Source organism: Euleptes europaea, chromosome 2 (genome assembly GCF_029931775.1).
Source record: "Euleptes europaea isolate rEulEur1 chromosome 2, rEulEur1.hap1, whole genome shotgun sequence".
Classification (NCBI taxonomy): domain Eukaryota; kingdom Metazoa; phylum Chordata; class Lepidosauria; order Squamata; family Sphaerodactylidae; genus Euleptes; species Euleptes europaea.
The window spans coordinates 113,769,604-113,789,713 of NC_079313.1; the positions used below are offsets into that span (position 1 = coordinate 113,769,604).

At 43.2% G+C, this 20,110-nt stretch overlaps 2 protein-coding genes across 3 annotated transcripts in view; one reads left to right on the forward strand and one right to left on the reverse strand.

Moving 5' to 3' along the window:
* RPN2 (ribophorin II) overlaps positions 1-9,121 on the forward strand; it is a 31,737-nt gene extending 22,616 nt beyond the window's left edge. Inside the window, exons 13-18 of one of the 2 annotated variants that reach the window (XM_056844536.1) lie at positions 978-1,064; positions 1,620-1,715; positions 2,427-2,502; positions 3,294-3,423; positions 6,442-6,528; positions 8,984-9,117. In XM_056844536.1, the coding sequence (XP_056700514.1) occupies positions 978-1,064; positions 1,620-1,715; positions 2,427-2,502; positions 3,294-3,423; positions 6,442-6,493 (441 nt within the window). In that variant the 3' untranslated portion in view covers positions 6,494-6,528; positions 8,984-9,117. Of the gene's footprint in view, positions 1-977; positions 1,065-1,619; positions 1,716-2,426; positions 2,503-3,293; positions 3,424-6,441; positions 6,529-8,983 lie in introns of both variants that reach the window. The other variant, XM_056844537.1, reaches the window with a different exon arrangement.
* Positions 9,122-10,970: 1,849 nt separating this feature from the next.
* Positions 10,971-16,428, reverse strand: GHRH (growth hormone releasing hormone). The gene is made up of 5 exons (XM_056845463.1): positions 16,328-16,428; positions 15,037-15,168; positions 13,842-13,946; positions 12,670-12,801; positions 10,971-11,059 (listed from the first exon to the last, which is right to left on the reverse strand). The coding sequence occupies exons 1-5, from the start codon at positions 16,405-16,407 to the stop codon at positions 10,990-10,992; spliced, it is 519 nt and encodes a 172-aa protein (XP_056701441.1). The 5' UTR covers positions 16,408-16,428; the 3' UTR covers positions 10,971-10,989.
* Between the last annotated feature and the right edge of the window lie 3,682 nt (positions 16,429-20,110).

Here is a 20,110-nt window from a genome sequence, read left to right on the forward strand (position 1 = left end):
AGAAAGGCAGTGAGAGAAGGAAATTTTGGACACTTGAGGGTGCTGAAGCAAGAAGTTAAGAAACTGAGCCAGAGCTCCTGGAAGAAAGGTGTGAAGCAGCATCCTGTTCCATGAGGGGATTAACATGCTCACAGCCAGTGATTAGGTGACACCATGCCCCCTTTGGGGAATGGGATGTGGGCACCTGCCAGGCAAAAGCCTAGCGCTTCAGGATCTGCGAGACCTTGGCATGACATTACCCCAACTGCTCTTTACTTTTTGGAATATTTATTTATTTGAAACATTTCTATGCCACCTTTCCACCCAACTCAGGGTCCCCCAAGATGATATGGTGAGGCCTTGGCCTTGCCAAAGGGGTGAGGGGTAATTTCTTCCTGTCTTGAAACAATGGATCAGCATGAAGTGTTACGATGATTAAAATTCCGTCTAGGCAAGTCCAACACGATTAATCATATTAAGTTGATTGAAAATGCAGCATTCAACATAAGCTGGATGACGAGTGGTAAAGCCTTACGTGGTTTTCTTGTTAATTTTCCTTCGGTCTGTACATGCGACATAGTATTACTTCCCAGCTTGGGGAAAGTTAAGAACCAGTGAGTAAGTAAGTCTGTCGCTTGGAATTGTTCCTCTTATCACAGGCTTGGATTATTAGTCTATTGATAGGTTGATCACAATGGAAGCATTGCCTGTAAAGAGCCCATCAGCATTTGAATTGTATGGTTTAGCTGGCTTTTTTTTTTTTTGCTTAACCACCTTTGAATTTGAATTAAGTTTAATGAATAAATCATCTCTCCTCTTTCTCATTAATGGCAAGGAGTTAGTCAACCCCAGTTGATGTAGGGGTTGGAGGAATGCTTCTCAAAGGGGAATGGGACTGCTGTGGTCTCTTTCATTATCTGGCCAGGAATCTCTTTTATCAACCAGGTATAAATAACCTACATACAACAAATTCCTCTGACCCCTAATAATCATTTCAGGCTGATGTTGTCATAAAGTTCCCAGAAGAAGATGCTCCATCTGCAGTCCAGTCAAAGAGCCTTTTTGTTCCAAAACCAGAGATACAGGTAACATCCCAGCTGATGAAAAGTTGGCTGTATTTTTCTCTGTGGATGCACGTGCCACTAAAGAAGCCTTCCTATTTGTAAACTAGAGTCACACAATCGTCACAGTAGTGCTGTATTTCCCCCCCCCCTCCCCTTGGGATGCGCAGATGCTCAGCCAGCCTCACGTCTGAGCAATTGGGGCACCTCCTGCTGGCTTCGAGTGCAGTTTCTCTTTCTGACATGTAGAGACAAAAGAAAATTGCCAATACCTCGAAGTGTCTCCCACGCCCACTCCCTTCTGGAGAGGTTCCCGGATTAGCATTGCGTAGGAGGATGTCTGGTAATTCCCTGTGACACATGAAGAAAAGCCATCACAGCAGGCGGTGGGGGGGAAAGCAGTTGGGTTAAACAGCAGGTGCTGTTAAACACTGATATTGTGGTTTCTGCACTGCAGAATGAGGGATGGGTAGCTGTGATCAAAGTGATGGGAGGATATAACGACCCAGATTTTTTGGGCTTGAGACCAGGTACCTTTCTGATATTCCCTCTCACCCCTCCCCCGGAATTCTTTTATAGCACCTGTTCAGGGAACCCGAGAAGAGACCACCCACTGTGGTCTCGAACACATTCACCGCCATGATACTCTCCCCGCTGCTTTTGCTGTTCATCCTGGTAAGTTTTTCAGTTCCAAATGAATTGCCAACATCTGAACACAAACAAGGATGGATCTTATTTATTTATTCATTCATTGATTTTGTATTCCATCTTTCTCCCTATTCAGGGATTCGAGGCAAATCCCAAACATTTAAAAAAACGGTAGAATTACAATCCATCCTTATTTAAAACCATGAAACGTGGCAATCTAGAATACCATTAGGTTTTACCCACTGGTGCCTATAATTTATCGGCTTCTAAAAGCTGAGCCATCATAACAGAGATTGCTACAGCCAGATTTCAAAGAAACTGTTTCATAAGAACATAAGAAAGTCCCTGCTGGATCAGACCAAGGCCCATCAAGTCCAGCAGTCTGTTCACACAGTGAACAGTTTCAGTATTTTGCAGTGTGGCCTCGCTGCCAGGGTGCCATAGATTCCCTAATCTACCCACCGTGCATTCACATTTCTTCCCTCTACCCTGCACACACATGCACAAATTTCCCCTCCCTGTGAGAGTCCCCAGTTTCGTCTGGCCTTCACTTTGACAATCCAAACTGATTGCCATATGTACAGAAATCTTTAAAAAAGCTTGGATGCTTGTTTTGCAATCTGTGCTGTCCTTTTTTTATATATATCTGAAGAACATCATAATGACAAGGGGTCTGTGTGAAGTGGGGTTTGGTGTCATCTGGCATTATCATCCGATACACATTTTGTCACCTTTCAGTGGATCAAGATTGGAGCCAACATTTCCAACTTCAGCTTTGCTCCGAGCACCCTCATCTTTCACCTGGGCCATGCAGGTAAGTGCCAGACAGCTCCTTCTCCCCAGTTCGACGTTTTCACATGGCTTTGCAAGCATGAGCCTGACGACAAATGGCTTGCAGTCTGTTAACTATAATGGCCATAAAAGCATTGCATTCCTCTCTTCTCTTCCCCCCCTTTCTGTCTTTTAGAATTATTCCCCTGCAGCTAAACATGTGCTGCCCATCAGTTTTAACAACTATCATTATACTCAACTTCCCTTGCTTGCCTTTTAGATATATTTGATAGCCCATCATGTCCGGCATTTCAGTTATAATTTCTGTTCTTGCTAATTTGGCTGAGGAAAACTATGTGAATTATGTCCTCCTTGTACTTCCTGATGTTTTTTGGGGGGAGTCTGTTGTTTACCTCTGTAGTACTAACTCATCTAGCACAGAAGCATTAAAAAATGGCAGTTCCCAATTTCCAGGAACACATCTTCTACAGTCCCCAAAAGGCTAGTGCCTTTAATCCCTTTCCATGCAAAACCTTCATAGTTTCCTGATGAAACTGGAAATTAGTGTTGCTTTTTAGATAGCCAACTAGTTATTTTTAAGTTGCATTTAAACCTTGTGAGGTCCCCCCACCCCCCAGCATAGGTGTTTGGAGCAAATGGTAACTGCAGTGAAGTTTGTTTGGAAGCTTGGCTTGTTCTTTCCATAGTCCAGGTGCTGGTGGAAATTTGTCATTGACCATAAGTATGCATTGATGCTACACTGTCCATTGCTGTGAATTTAACTCTCTTCCTCCTTTTCAAACAACAGCTTACCAGCTTGATATTTCTTTACAGCAATGTTGGGGCTCATGTATGTCTACTGGACTCAGCTCAACATGTTCCAGACCTTGAAGTACCTGGCCATCCTGGGCAGTATCACCTTCCTAGCAGGCAACAGGATGCTGGCTCATAAAGCAGTGAAAAGGTAAAAGAAAAGACCTTTGCTGAAAGGGAGCAGACAGGAAGTGACCGATCAAACTCCCTGCATGGGAGAATAGGAAGCAGTCTAGTGATTAACATCTTGTGGTCCTCTCTAGATTCTTCCAATGTGTCTCCTCTTAAATTAGAGGATTCTTAAGGTCATTAATGGAGGGGCTTGTAACACAAATGCAGTGAGGAGATCAGGCAATACATTGTTTGCAGGAGAGATTTGTTTTACACTAACTGCATGCAGAACTCTTCTAAAGCTGTTGCTTAACTGCTGAAGATCCAGCAAGCAGCTCAGATTTGAACCATTCCTCTCCTGACAAGCTGTTTGGGTGTCTTCGTGGACCACCTGTGAAGAAATATTTGCACTCCCTCTCAGAAAATCCCAACACTAAAAGTGTTATTTGGAAATGTTGCTAGTTGCTACAGGATTAATGCTGTGAAGCTTGGTGTGGTAAACCCTAAGGGCACATCTTGAAAAGAACTGCTTTAAGATAATTTTATACTTGGTATTAAAGTTCCCCCTGCCCCCGAGTGTGATTCTCCCGAAGAGGGATTTTCCTCTGCCTTTGTCCATCCAGTTCTCATTGGTGGTAGAAAAACGTGGACTTCTCAAAGTTAGAAGGAATCTGTCATGGTATTGTAAGTCTCTGTTAATTATCTTTGTAGAGTTTCCCCTCCCTTTTCACATATCTGTAGAGGACCATTGAGGGCAAGTTAATATCAAGCATGTTGACTTCCCCTACATTTCCTAGCCTCTACCAAACATGTTTTCTTTTTGCTTAGGCAACCTGTCCTTGTAACATCTGTTGCACTAGGCATAGCCTCTGATGCTTTATCTGGATCAGTAGATCTTTGACCCCATTTAATATTTTTTGTAGTATGGGACTCCAGTCACACGGTTAGATCTACTTCCCATAGGATGATTTTCAGTCACACTGTAGAAGTCACTTCCATGGTGACAGATTTCATACACAGGGTAGCTTACAAGTCAAGCGGGGCAAACCAAGATTCTATGGCCCATGTCTAACCTGCATATCAATATACAACTTTCTGGACAAGGTTTTCTGCAGTGAAGAAGAGTTGGTTTTTATATGCCGACTTTCTCTACCACTTAAGGAAGAATCAAGCCAGTTTACAATCACCTCCCCCCCCCCAAAAACAGACATGCTGTGAGGTAGGTGGGGCTGAGAGAGCTGTGATTAGCCCAAGGTCACCAAGCTGGCTTCTTGTGTAGGAGTGGAGAAACCAGCCCAGTTCACTAGATTAGTGTCCGCCGCTCATGTGGAGGGGTGGGGAATCAAACCCAGTTCTTCGGATTAGAGTCCAGCGCTCCAAACCACCACTTAACCACTATACTACGCTGGCTTTCCTTCTCAGCCAGTTATAAGCTGCCACTGCCACCATTCATTCACTGTTTTAGTAGGGATGATTTCAAAATCCTGTCTTGGCAGATTTTGCAATCAAATCTTACCCCCCCCCCCTTAGACTGTTCTTCCAGTTGTTCTCCAAGGGGGCCAGTCTACAAGCCCAAAATTCAGTGATCTCAGAATAAGCACACTAGTGTGTTGCAAAAGAGAAATAAACCCCTTTCTGTGCTAAAATTCATATTTTAGCTTCCTTATTTTGGCATACAAAACATTAGTTTTGAAGGGTCTTCTCTTTTTTAAAAATTTGTTTCTGGTTTGCAGAAGTACCCTAATTGTGCTCTTCTGTAATATAGAAACAAACATAAATTGAAGCCATTCCCAAATTGGCCCTTTACAAGTTTCATTTGTGGTATTTTCGCATTTTTTGGCAAACAAGGGGCAACTGTTTTTGTTTTATGTTGCAACGCGCAGATGTACTTCAGATCCCCAGTTCTAGGAGCTGCAGAAGTGAATGCCTGTGGGACAGAGTTCTTTTCCCCCTTTTGTCCGCCGGGAAATACAGAGGAGCATTCTCTCTCTAATCTGTTTGTTCTGCTCCTCATAGTTCCGTGAAAATTGGCACACAAACCCTCTGGATTAGAGGTGGACCAGTTTGTAATCAGTGCCGAGCTGGAGAAACCACCCATTCCCTACTTTTAATCCAGGGAATCATTGCAAGATCAGTTCTAGCATTGCACCATGGACAGCACCCCTTAGATGCCTTTAGGATGGCATTTTCTGCCTCTTAATTCATTACATCTGTGTGTTCTTTTTCAGAGGTGGTAGGAATAAGCCAGAAACTGATAGTCTGCCCTGTAAACTCTCCACACTTCTTATTCTTAATACAGTGAACCAGTAAGGGAAGTGCGTGAAGGGCCCCTTGTTATATTACAGATGCCACATGGACTCAGTGAGAACCTGTTAGAAAGCTGTTCAGAGCGGCAGTTCTTTTGTGCTTTCCCTTTACAATGTAGACTGGCCTCTGTACTGCCACTAGGCATTTCTTTTAATGGCTTGTTGTGGCATGAAAGCAGAGCATAGGGTGGGGATCAGTCATAACACACTAACGGAGACAAAATAGCTTGCTGTACAGAGAGCAGCCACTGTTTCAAGGTAAGTTCCGATATCCTCCAGGTGACTGAGATGCAGGCCTGAGTTACTATTTCACTTCTAAACGGGGCTTTTAGTGGCATAAACTGATAGCCGGAACATTTTTTTGCTACTATTAGTTGGTTCATTGAGATTGTTATTCAAAGGCCAAAATTAAAACAGCACATTTACCTCTCGAGTCCCAGAGCAGTCTCCAAATCTAGTGAAATACTGAAAGGAGCACCCTGGTAAAATCACTTCTGGTGTGGCTTTGCCAGCATCAGCATTGGCCAAGCCAGTGGTTTCAAATCCAACTTGCCCATTGGCATATGTTTTCCGTGAATGTGGTTTGGAAGACCGGCATCCCTCGATGCTTACCTATATCTCAATAAGAGTTTCTGGAATGCCCGAGTTTGCTCTTCGTGTGTTTCTTTTCTATGTGTTGTCCGTTCCTGGAGCAGCCTTACTCTCTGCCTCACTGTCCTCTCTGAACTTTTATCCCTCTCTCCTTTTGGCAGGATCGCTGCAGAACAGAGCAGTAGGTTGGCAAAGTATAGAACGCTGCGGTAAAAGGGTTTTTTGCTAGTGACCAGCTCTTCCTAGAAGTAAGGGTCTTTGGATGTTGCCTTCCCTGGGCATGCTGGATGCTTCATTTCATGCTTACCATTCATCTCCTCCAGGGCCAAAAGAAATCTTAGCATGAAGCCTCTTTCAATCTGCTGTGTACACTTTTAGAACCTGGCAGGGGGTACATGGCTCATATTATAGCCAGTGAGATGTTGTCTTATCACTCAAAACTGCCTCCATGATGCCTCCATTATTTTCCAAGCCTGTGTAATATATTAATGGAAAGCTCCACATGCATCTTTGCTTCCAAGGGCTGTTGACCAATCACAGCATGACTGTTTGTTTCATTCCTCTGCCTTTTAGTGGATTAATCAGTTACATTGAAATAGATCTGCATATTATCAAAGCTTCAGTCAAGTGCTTGAAGGACGTGTGTGAGAACTTGCAGTTGAGTAAACAAAGGCAATCACTCATTGCTAGCCAGGGAAAAAATGGTCTTTAATGTTTTCTTTCTCATTCCAGTTGTACACATACCAGAACTAAAATAGCCTTAAAAAGTAAGCAAATGATCTGTTAGGGTTTAAAGCCAAACAACAGTGCTGGAAAGCCCAAAACAGCATCAGAACTCATGACAGCAGATCCAAATTGCTTCTGAATTCACTTGAGAGTAACTTTCCTAGTTCCACGTTTTACTGAACAAAGTCTGGCCATTTCTGCTCCCAGTTTTTGTAGCCTGGGTGTTTTCATTCCAGAAGTTGCTCTACAATTGTACTCTCTCAAAGGGAATTTCAGTTCTCTCTTTTTGCAGAGAAATTATTGGCAGCCTTTTGTTTGCCTTCATTCTTTTTTTAATATTGGAATCCTTGTTTTCTGGCATTTTCACAACTGCTGCATCTGCATGAGATCCTCTTTGCTGTTCTTCCCTCTCCCCTCCAGTCAGGATGATTCCATTAATTTTGCAAAAAAATAAGGAATGTTGCATAGTTATTTAGATTGCAGAAGCTGAGGGATTTAAAAACTCAGTCTTGGCACAGGATTGTGGCTTTAAACACCTGATGTTAGGTCCAGAGATGCCTTTCTGTGAGCAGAGGGATTTTAAGTCCTAATTAACAAAGGATAGCTTTGGGTTCGAACCTAAGTGTTCTGCAATTCAGGATCATCCAGATGCTGAATGAGAGACCATGTCCATCTCTACACTGGGATAATCTTCTCCATTCAACTGCCCAGCACACTGCCTGAATTTGTGTTTTATTTCCCTGTATATGTTTAACACTGTTATTCCTTATACATTACTGTTCAATTCTAGTTTTCGAAAAAGGTCTCAGCAAGCCTGAGGAGAGATCAGAGCTGCCTAAACCTTTGCAGAGCACACAACAGCTAAACGCCCCTCAAACGTCTGTGAGTGTGCTCTGACATGAATTCACCAGCTAGACCCCCTGATCACTGTGTTTCCTCAGCTCAATACAACTGCAAATTCTTCACTACAGAAATCAGAATTAATTGCTCGTTCCATTTTAATATTGTAGTGGTTTGTTTTTTAATGCTGTGAAATTTTGAAGGGAGGCAGCTAAGGGAGGAGTAGGATTATTTAGAATGCATGTGAAAAGCCTTGCATACTCTGGGAGTGTCATATAATTATGATGTGTTAGTAATTATTGTTATTTTGGAGGCAGTTAGCACAAAGGCCTCTTGCCCAGGGAAAGATTTGAAGCTTTGTGGTGAGAGGTATCCCCGTGTGATAAAATAGGTAAAAAGCAGCAATCAGTTCCTGTGTACTTTGCCCTAAGGAAATCATTTAAAATAAATATTTGTATGGCATTTTCCTTTGCCAGAAAAGTTGCAGCGCAACAAGAGCGCATCTGTATTTCATTTATATTTTAGTTGTCTGATGCCACTGGGTTATCAGACGTTGGGTCCCAAGGGCTTTAGATCCTCACTGTCTTAGCTGAACACAAAACACCCTTTAGATTCAAATGTTTCTCCTCCGCTTTAAGCCTCTGAACCTTGAGACGGTCTGCGCCATCCTAAGCAGGTCTACTCAGAATCCGACTCGGGTCTGTTCAATAGGTCTTACTCCCAGCAAAGTGTTCTTAGGATTGCACTGAATATTAATGTTCTTTTCCACGCTGGGGAAAAAAAATCCCTTCAAAGTTTTGCCTTGTGTCTTTTAACTGGGTAAGCCGTTCTAAGTTTTAAGTGCTGAATTAACAGCACAGTCCTGTGCAGGCTTTCTCCACGTTGCAGTAGACATGTGAATCCAGCTCTGCATAGGACTGCACTATCAGTTTTCTTTAAAATGTTCCCTGGGAGACATAATTTCAGTGCATGTTCTTTGTAGTCTTCAAGTCTGGCCATCCACGATCCAGACTTTATATAACGGTATTGTAATATATTGCTTTGTCATTCCCCAGAGGGATATATGCTTAAAACAGGAAGAGTTGCTCTTCTGCATCCTAAATTTAACATCAGGGACATTTCTTTGTCTCCTTCCAGAACACATTAATATCAGAAGAAAGGGAAGAACTGAAAGAGAACCAGTATAAGCTCCAAGGCGAAGGAGTCCCAAGAAGAGTTCAAAGGCCAGAAACTGCAATGTGGAAAAGTATTGCCTGTAAAATTGAAAAAGATGGTTGTTTTTGTTAAAGGAAAGTTTTTTTAAAAAATAATTCCTACATCTCATGGCTAGTGAATGTCCAATCACTTTAAGTTATGGCAATAGCATCTTGTCTGCCTCCAGAGTATTTTTTTTTTAACTGATGGGCTCTGCCTGTCTCTTTTTGTGGAATAAAGATGACGAGAGAGAAGGAAGAGTCAAGCTGTTGTTGGTGATTGTTTTTGCAGTCGCTCCATCTGTTCCAAAGTGAAAACATGTAGCTGTGCCTCTGATTCCCATGTTTGGAAAACTGCAGTCTCCATCCTGTTGGACAAGCTACTTGGGATGAGGGGGAGAGCTCAGAAGCAGGAGTAACGGCATTTCACATTGCAGTCTGGGAAGCTGGTGGTAGGAAAAGACACCCCTATTCTTTGCACTTGCCTGTAGGGCTTCCCTGGCTTATACCCCTGAGCTTTTCAATAGGCATGGCAATGCAAGAGGAAGTTCAAGAGGAGAGGCCATTGCTCAGTGACAGGTTCAATTCCCAGCATCTCCAGTTAAAAGAGTCAAGTATTAGGCGGCGCAAAAGACCTCTACCCCGAGACCCTGGAGAGCCGCTGCCAGTCGGAGTAGAAAATGCTAACCTTGATAGATCAATGGTCTGATTCAGTACAAGGCAGTTCCCATATATTTCAGATATTAATCATTCCCTGCATGGGGAAAATTAACAGTGTGTTAAGTGATAAATTAGAACCTTTCTCCTTCCTGTGCTTTTTTAAATTTGCTGGGTTTTTTTTTTTTTTTTTTTTTTACAAGGGTGAGCGTTATTAATCTGTTCCCCACCACCATCAGTATGAAGTGATACCGGCCATTCGGCCACCTCATTCTGCTGGGCCTGTGGGCTAGGCATCTGACTTCCGACATTTTAGATATTACTTTGGTTATTCTCCTGATGTGATTGTTTTGGGTGTGTCCTTTTCCTTGACTGAAATAAGTGACTAGCAGGGTCAGTTTCAGCAATCCACAACAAAACCATATGTCCATAGTGCTGAACTTGGAAGCTAGGCAAACGCTTCCCATTAAACCCAAAGGACAACTACCTTTTAATCTGCAGAAGCCCCATTGCTAACTTGGCCAAGCACCTTAGATGGTTGTGTGTGATACAAGTGTTCCAAGTGCGGCATTAGGTGACCAGGATCCTGGCCTAGGCTGATATTCTTCTCAGTCGACAAAAATGATATTGGAGGTGGAGAGTTTTGGAACTGTGGAAAAATAAAACAATATTTTGGTATTTTTTTCTAGTTTTTACACACTCCTCTGACTTATGCAGCAGCATTCCACTTAAAAGAACAGTCCCCATCTAGGAGACTTCCTATTCATTAGGAATCAAAACAGTCACTGTCTAGGAGCCAGCGTGGTATAGTGGTTAAGAGTGGCGGACTCTAATCTGGAGAACCGGGTTTGATTCCCCACTCCTCCACATAAAGCCTGCTGGGTGGTCTTGGGCTAGTCACAGTTCTCTCCAAACTCTCTCAGCCCCACCTACCTCACAGGGTGTCTGTTGTGGGGAGGGGATGGAAAGGTAATTGTAAGCTGCTTTGAGACTCCTTAAAGGTAGAGAAAAGCACGTTACAAAAACCAACTCTTCTCCTTTTCCGTATGAAGTGGGGCTTATTGTGAGTTTCAGCAATCTGATTTTATAACTGGGCAGCATAAGTCTGATTTTGTGTTTCTTTATTTATGATAACTTTCAGTGTAAAGAAAGGGCATTCCAGACATAATATGTGTAGTAAGATGACAGTTTATTTCACCACACCGCTTGCAAAGCAGGAAGAACTGCAAAAAAAAAAAAAGACACTCGGAGAATGATACTGACCAGGACAAGATGGGAAGAAAGGAAGCTTATTTACAATTCCATGAGTTTTGTCAGGACTCTAATAAAATTCTCTAAATGGTCACTGTTGACATCTTGAGACCTGAAGGGGAAAAAAAAAGAAGAGGCAATAGTCACAGATTGCTGTTTCTTCCTTAGATGGATAGGAAGGGTTGGATCCACATGGGTTTTGTAGTGGATACAATCAGTGTGGTATCATAGTTCAAGTATTAGACTAAGACAGGCGAAACCTCAGTTCTATTCCCCACACAGCTGTGATGTTCACTGGATGCCTGAGGCCCAGTCATTGAGCCTCACGTACTTCACAGGGTTGCTATAAGGATAAAATGGGGAGGAGAGGATCCTGTGTTGACTGACTTCTAAGGTGGTAAAAAAGGTAAAGGTCCCCTGTGCAAGCGCCAGGTCATTCCTGACCCATGGGGTGATGTCACATCCCGACGTTTCCAAGGCAGACTTTGTTTGCAGGGTGGTTTGCCAGTGCCTTCCCCAGTCATCTTCCCTTTACCCCCAGCAAGCTGGGTACTCATTTTACCGACCTCGGAAGGAGGGAAGGCTGAGTCAACCTTGAGCCGGCTACCTGAAACCGACTTCTGTCGTGATCGAACTCAGGTCGTGAGCAGAGCTTTTGACTGCAGTACTGCAGCTTAACACTCTGCCCCACGGGGCTCCTTCTAAGGTGGTACAGACCTTAAACTGGAGAGGAAAAGAAAGGAGAGCTTGTGAATCCAAGAAAATGTTAAACTTAAGAGAAGCACTGTAAACAAAATGAGCTCAAACCATGATTGACAAGAGAAGAGAGGATCACAACCTATCAGAAGAAGAAAGAGCGAAAATTTGTAGACAGCCATGTAAGAGATCCAGAAGGAACTGATACACATAGGATGCTAATCATAGCATAGGGGGAATATATAAGGGACCAAAAACCTTAAGGCATAACAGAAGAGTGCACTGACCATTGTCCTCTCAACATATGCACTTGCTGTGTTGTGTGGATTGGCAATCCATGTATTTAGCATGTGTTTTGAAGACCATATGGTTAAAAAGTGGGCTCTAAATCAGATAATTACATAAATGCTTGAGTACTCCAATATGCTTAACTGGCTCAGAGCTGAGCCAGGAAGACAGACTTTGGAAACCGCAGCAGCAGCCAGGGCAGCTAGAATAGTGGATAGGGAAGATGTCACCTAATCCCCCTTCTGCTGCTATGGAGAGATGTATTTTCAGCAACAATAGTAGCAGTGGCAGAATAGTAGAGGTGCCATTTTAATGTGGCACTTCCTGGTTTCCTGGCAACTATTTCTGGTCCTGAGAGGTTGTAAACTGCCAACTTAGTGCCAACCCAATACGATCTTGGGGACCTAAAATAACCAGGACATTTCTAGATGATTTGATGCTTGGATTGTATTTGTTAATTCTCTTATGAGCAGCCTTGAGTGTTTTTCATGGGGGAAGTGTTAGTTTCTCACATTACAGTTTTCCTGCTCAGAATCTCTGGGCGAGGCAATAATAAATACCATTTTATGCATTATATATAGTTTTTCTCCAAGCATACACTTAATAGGGAGCTGTAGACTATCATACTTAAGTCCATAGCTGTATGGTACATGTTTACTGTATTCAAGCTTTATATTTTAGGTGTACATGTAAAAATGGAATGTGTGTGATCTATGTCCTTATGTTCTCCTTACTGACCTGTCATTCTGCAACATGGCTCCCAGAAAGTTCCTCAGTACCATCTGCTGGTGGTAGCCACTGTCCATAAGGATGCTATCGGACTGGCGTCTGGTCAAGAATTCATGTTCCACATCTCCTGTGCGGCCTTCACTGCAAAGTAAAGGAAACCAGTGTGGTGCAGAGGATCAACCTGTATCAGAGAGACCAGTTTCAAGTTCCTGCTCAGTCATGAAGCTCTCAAGATGACCTAGGTTCAGGTCACTCTCAGCCTAACGTTCCCAAAAGGGTTGTTGTAAAAAAGTAAAGGGGGGTAACACTGGTAATTCTTAACAAGCTTCTAGGAGGAGGGGTAAAGATGCAAATATCATTGATAACACTGAAAGATGTGCCGTTGTGGACTAGGACAGTTTAAATTGCTTTCAGAATGATGGTGAAATGAAGGAACAGCATGACCTAGTTATTTTCAATCACAGGCTTAAATGGAGAGGGGGGAACACAAAATGCAATGTTAAAAAGTACAGAAAAGGCACATTGTAACCTCTGTCTTCTTGGACTGCCCCTTCAAAATGATGATTTAAATACTTCCTCTTTGTGTGTTTTCTTTAGAGAGTTCTCCCTGCACGTGGAAAACTAGCATTTTTGTGCGTTCATCACATATCCTGCCCTTCCCTCCCAAGGAGATCAGAATGACACACACAGATGGGAGTGATCCTATTCCCTCCCCCTTAACAACCATGTGAGCCTGGTTAGGCTTAGAGAGAATAACTGGGCCAAGGGCATTCAGTAAACTGCACTTCTCCAGCAGGGATCGGAATCCAAATCTTCCCTATCTACCGGTATTACACCATTCTTGCATTTTATCATAATGCACAAAAAAGATTTCTGCACATTTGAATCCATCCTTATTATGGCAAGAGTTTGAAATGTCCTAACTGGTTGCACCTAAACATGGTATTTCTTCCATCTTTAACTAAAGTGTTATTGCACAACGGCATTAGCTATTTGTGACCCTTGGTTCTATGAAGGACATCTGCTTCCTAGCCCTGAAGATGGGAAGATGTGATAGGGGTGTCGTTCTGGGGTTTCCCAAGGGCCAACTTAGATCTGTAGTCCTTACGTTTGACAGACCTGCATTAAGTAAAAGTAGGGGCTATCACAATAATTGAAATTATGATAAAAGCTCTACTTACCCATGTCTTTTGCCAAAAATTGCCTGTAAGGCCTTCCGGGCTGAGATCTTGCCCTGGACTTTCCGGAAATTGTTGGTAAATATGGCATCTGCATGACGCTGCATCCTAACAACAACACATAGGCAAATTCACCCTGATGCAATTGCTCATTGCACCCACGGGACCCCAAACAACTACTTTGGGGCCCCTCGCGATGCACCACTTCCACGTGTAAACTGGAAGTGACGCGTGATCCCCTCTGCTCTGCTCCAAAAGCCTCCCGCCAGAGGAGAGGGGGGACCTGGCAGCCCCAAAGAGAGTTCTCAAACCCAGGGAGAGGGAAGGTAACTCAGGTGTATTGAGGGATCCCTAAAGGGTTGAGGAGAATCATTCTCTTGAGTCCAGAGCGAACCCAGTCCAGTTTAAGGAGTAAACTGGTGAAGTGAATTGTGTAGCTCCTTACTCCAGAAAACTGGAGCAACCTTGTGTTTTAAGTAAACTCAAGTTTAATCTGAACAGCTGATAAGCTAAAGCAAGCCTCTCCGTGAAAACAAGAATCCAGCATTTCGAAGTGAATTTAATGTTACCTTCTGAAAACAACCAATCCTCTCTTGTACATATATTTAAGTACGAAGTGCCTGCCCTTTATTGGTTTATGACCAACCTATTACCGTTCTGAAACCAAGTTTGCCTGCTTAAATCCTCATCCTATGTTGCTGTTATTAATAAAGCCTGTTTTGAACTTTTACCTCCCCAAGCCTCTGCGTGCCATCAATTTTGGACAGACGTATGTTTGCTGAAAGATAACTCTCCCCCTTGATCTGTGACAAGGGGCTAGAAAAGGCATGGACTCGTGGCTACTTTTTCAGGTGGTAATGTCTCACTCTTTTTTTATTTTGGGGGTAGAATGTTCTTTAATGTCTAAGGAGCTCTGCTCTGCAAATGAAACTCTTAGAATCATAGAGTTGGAAGGGACCACCAGGGTCATCTAGCCAACCCCCTGCACAATGCAGGAAATTCACAACTACCTCCCAGCCCCCGACACCCCCAGTGACTCCTACTCCATGCCCAGAAGATGGACAAGATGCCCTCCCTCTCATCATCTGCTTAAGTGTTTGGGTCCAATGAATGATGTCATGAGCTGTATTTGAGTTGCTGTTGCTGCTTTGAAAACGACTACCTTGGAGTGCTGGAGTGGGGAAACAAACATACCCACCTTTTCTCAGCGGGGTCAGTGAGGAAGTTCTCCTCCTCCTGTTCTTCCACTGAGAGATTGTGGCTCTGCGCGGGACCGCTTTCCTGGAGTTGAAAGCTCACTGCCTTGCCTGAGATGGGCAGTGGAGTATACCTAAAGACAAATGGGTCAAAACAGCACTGGAAACACCCAGAACACAAACACTGGCTTTCTCCTTCCATATCCATGAGCGATTAAGACGACAACAGCTAGAGAATCCTACATTTTTGCAGGATTCTGTTTTTACAGAGGCAACCAGTCTCCTTTCATTACAAAGCGGAGACTTCTGCAGCTGCATCAAGTTTGAAACTTTTAATAATTTTTATGTTGTCGTTTTATTTTTAACCATGTTTTACTTCATAAGCTGCCTCAAGCAGGGTTTCCAGAGAGGAGGCATATAGATATTCTAAATAAATACAGTATTAGGCTTGGTAAACAGATGGGTTTGGAGTGTGCTTAATTCTGTGTAGGACTACAAAGAGCCCCCTGTTGGTAAGGCTGGGGAATTGCTACAGGTCCTAAAGTGGAGCAGAAATACCTTTGGATTGTAGGAAGGGATAAGGGCCACCATTACAACTGGGCATGCTAAAGTGGCTCAATGATAGTGTCAGATTTTGGGGCACCTTTAAAGAGCAGCAAAATTATCCAATGAATTGCCATGAACGGGTGCGCCCTTTGGATTTTCTGCTCAGGCTCCAAAAAGCAATGGGCCATCTCTGGGGCAGGGGAAACCGTCAGTTTTGAATTTGGGAAGAAGGAAACTGGTCAGGATTTCTGGTGCTTACAGCCAAGAAGCAGCATTGGGAAACTACAAAGTATGGTGTGGCTGACGGCTACTGACTTGTGGAGGAGTCTGCTTGCTCCTGTGTATTTAAACATGCCTGCCCCTGTTTTCTCCCCGGTGGGGACCAAAGCAGCTTACAACATCGTGCTGCCCTTTATCCTCACAACAACCCTGTGAGGAAGATTAGGCTGAGTGTGTGACTGGCTCAAAGTCACCCAGTGAGCTTCCTTGGCAAAGTGGGGATTCGAACCTGGGTCTTCCAGATCCTAGTCTAACACACTACACCATGCTGACTTGCTATTCTCCCTTGTTTGACCTATATTTTGTTAACAAACTGATGGGGACAAAAACAGTGCCCATCTCAAGTACACATTCCTCATGAGGAAAATGACTGTTTAAGAAACACACTTGGATTTCCTACAGGCTGAGAAATGGAAAGTCTGAAACTATTTGAACTAGGGGAGAAAGTGGGGGGAAAAACCCACCCACCTGAGTGATGGATAGAGAGGAGAAGAGAGAGAGCACATGACAAAATGGAGGACCAAGAGGAGAAGCGCCCTGTCCAGCATCGTTCACCCTTCTGGTACAGTCTGTTAAAAAAAAGAGAGAGAGAGGTTAACATGAAATAGGTTAAAGTGAAACCCACCCAGCTGGGGGAGGAAGCATTAAAAATCTGGAAGCCCAGTCAGAAGTGTGAAAGCCATGGTCTCGGAACGGGAAGCCAATGGAATGAAATCTGCTTTGACCAGCCTCTGTTTTCAAAGTTCCTGCAGGCTTTCATTCCAGGGAAGGGTATGCCAAGGTAACTCGAGTGACTGTATAACCTAGTTTGTCTCATGTGTTTTATTTTTTGTTCTTCTATAATACCATGTAGTGTTTTGATATAGCTTTCCGGAGATTGCATTTGGTAAATAAATCATTTTTTTTTTCTTTTTTAAAGATCTCAGACTGTAGTCAAAAATCTCACCTATGCGCTTGACTGCTCATCCCATGTATACATCAGTAACTCCTTACTGAACTACAGCCAGGTTGCTGGCCAGGGGGTGAGGGATGTGGGAGACAGTATGTGCACACATTAAATGCACACTGCCCCTATCCATGACTCAAGCTGGGATTAGAAAGAGGAATGGCACAGCATGAGCGATTGGCAAGCCCTTCTTGACAGCAGGAAGGGAAGGGGTTACATGACACAAGCAACCTCTCCCCCCAACACACACATAGATTCTCCTCTGCCTCTTGGGCAAAGATAGAGGAAAGGAAGGGGAGAAGGGGAGCTCTTTCACTGCTGTCACAATAACTGCGTGAGAACAAAGTGGCAAAAAAAAGAGGGAGAGAGAGGTGCTGGTTCTCTTCCATAACCATTGCAAGCAGGACACTGAGCATTGCAAAATAAGTAGCTTGAAGGGCACAACCTTGGAAGAGAAAACAATTCTGAATGTTTTAAAATGTTGAGAGATGGGGAGCTGGTCACACTATTAATGTGAAGCTTTCCTCCACTAAGAGATGCTTTCTTCAGCTGAAGAGGCTCTTCTTCTGCAGGAAGGCTTCTGGCACTGTAAGAGGACTCCACTCTTCGCTAAGTGGAGTATAATAGTCAATCCACTATTTTGAATGTTGCCCCCAATTGGGGGGGGGGGCTGCTTGCAAGCTAAAATCGTATCAGAGAAAAGTTTCTAACTCATCTTGTTCCAGAGTCTTTTATGATGTGAGCCCCGGCTACGATTTGAAGTGGTTCAGTCTGTTCTACCACCACAGTGGTTCAGTCTGTTCTCCACCATTCTCATTTCCACCTCATTCTGCTTGCACACATAGATCACAAGCTGTGTTGCAGAATCATGGGCTGCTGCCTCTCTCCATCCCACCACTTCCCTTCATTCTAATTCCCTACTTTAGGCAGCTGGTCCATGGGAACAGTCTGGGATTGTCTGTTCCTCTTACACTAGAGAAGCTAAGGTGGTGAGATCTATCATGACAGTTATATCTGGTAGTGAGATCTGAATAGGTGCCTGGATGAAAGACCACTGACAGCTCCACAGAAGCCACTCTAGACTTTTTAGAGGAAGAGTAGTAATAATCGCAATAATGATGCCTCTTCTGTTAGACAACTAAGTTTGTGTCCAGCATCCTGATGTTCTAGAGAAGATTTTTAAGGTACTTCCTCTGTGCAGAGCTGATTTGACAGCCGTGCAAAGCCTTATCTTGTTTCTGAAACTGAAAAGCATTTCATCTTGGCTTTCAGAAAGGAGAGAGATGTAGGGTGCAGAGGAGAATTTAAAAGAATTGCAAAGTACTCTTGCAAAGTAATAACTTTTAGTCTGCTCCCAAAAGACAAATTTACCCAAGTTACTTGGTAGCACTTCTGAAAACTTCCTCTACACTAATGTAATAAAGCTGGGGGGAAACAGAGAGAAGCTTATTTATTGTGCCATAGGGTGTGTATTTAGGGTGTTTTTTTATTTGTTTGGGGGGGTTTTTGTTTGTTTTTTGCTAACCTATCTTGAAATTGCACAAAAAGGATGGAATTTAGATCTACTAGGGAATTTAATCACATAGATTTAAAAAAATTATGCCGTGCATGTCAGATGAAGATAGCAATCCTAAACATACTTAATTTGAAGTAAATCTCACTCAGATCCATTAGACTTACCTTGATTAAATTGTAGCAACACATCAACAATGTGTCATACACAAAATAAGAAAGAAACAATTCCAGTAGGGTAACTAGGTTAGCAAGATCAACACAAAGTTTAATGCAGATGAAATTAGTCTTTTGGGGTTTTACTTAAAGAAACCCTCTGACCATTTCAAAAATTTACACATTCAGACAGAAAGATTCTTCAGCAAGATGTCAAAACTCCTGTCTCCTCTCCTGTCTAGAAAATCAGACACCTTTGCAACTTCTTCCATTTCTCTATAACCAGATTTGTAGCTAGCGTTGTATAAATAACTGATCTCTGTCAAAGATTTTTTAAAAAGAATAAAATATCAGCAGAGTTTTTACACCATTTAAAACACACACACATACAACACTCAAGCCCAAATTGGGTATCTGGGCAAGTCGATGTCCAGATTCTTTGGTAGGTTTATGATGATAGAATTCTATGCTGTTGATGCTCAGTTATGAATAGGACTGTAACATATAGCCCAATCCTATGCATATTTCCTGAGAAATAAATCCCACTGAGTTTTATTCCCAAGCAAGTATACATAGGATTGCATTCTTAGCCAGTCAACAAAGTTCCATGTGGTCAGGGAAGTATAACTGATTTACTCCCATTTTTCCACCATGAAGCACCAATTCAGTAATAAAATTTCTATGCATGGCACCAAACTTACGGTTCCCTTCAAGAATGGTATTCGCGCAAGTCTGCAAACTCTTCCTTCCTGTCTTGTCTGATGGTCAATTTTTTTTCCCTACTTCTTGCCAAGTGTCCTAGGAAAACAGAGAGAACTCTTCCTAGTTACTCCTAATTAGAGTCGCTGGTCTCTCACTGATGTGGGTATCGCCTCCTTCTCTTTTATACCTTCTCTCCCACAGGGAACCTGCAAGCTTTTGAACGTCAGAGGATCAATTACCTTTCAGTCATTCAAAGGGCTGTGCTTAGCATCCCCTGCATGGCAAAATGAGGGTGCAGGCAGGCGTGGAGAGCTTGCGCTATCCGACTGAGGGTGGCTGGCATACAAATAATAATAATTAATAATTAGGCAGACCAAAGGTCGAATTTGCTTTGTTAGGTAAACAAGTTTCTGAAAAATAGCAATTTTTGAAACACGAAAGCCAACAATGGGGGCAGCGTTAACCATTAATATCATCTCCTGTCTTTTCATGGAAAGGATTCTCTCCATGGCATACTCTATATTCTCGATTATCAGCATTTCCTTCCTTTGCTTTTGTGGCTCACACCTGCTGGTGCTAGTCAGGCAGTTCATGCTTCAGTCTTCTGCAAACAGTGACAGACAAATACAACACCTGGAGAGCGTATCTGTGGGTCGCTTCCTGGGCAAAGGCCTTGTTCAGTCAGTTGCACATAAAAATCAGTAAAACTGTCACGTTCAGTGAGTCAGTGGGGTGTAGTGGTTAGAGTATTGGACTAGGATCTGGGAGACCCAGGTGTGAATGCCTGCTCTGCCATGGAAGCTCACTGGATGACAGTGGGCCAGCCACTCTCTCTCAGCCTAGCCTGCCTTACAGGGCCATTGTTGTGAGGATAAAATAGAGGAGCAAAGTACAGTGTTGTAAGCTGCTTTGGTCCCCATTGGGGAGTAAAGTGG

What these genes read in the sequence shown, in the direction of transcription:
- GHRH (XM_056845463.1), bottom strand. Translation starts at nt 16,407, where the DNA reads ATGCTGGACAGGGCGCTTCTCCTCTTGGTCCTCCATTTTGTCATGTGC. An exon ending in ACTGACCCCGCTGAGAAAAG is followed by an intron (nt 13,947 to 15,036) that starts GTGGGTATGTTT and finishes TGTTGTTGTTAG; the next exon opens with GATGCAGCGTCATGCAGATG. An exon ending in ATTTTTGGCAAAAGACATGG is followed by an intron (nt 12,802 to 13,841) that starts GTAAGTAGAGCT and finishes TTTACTTTGCAG; the next exon opens with TGAAGGCCGCACAGGAGATG.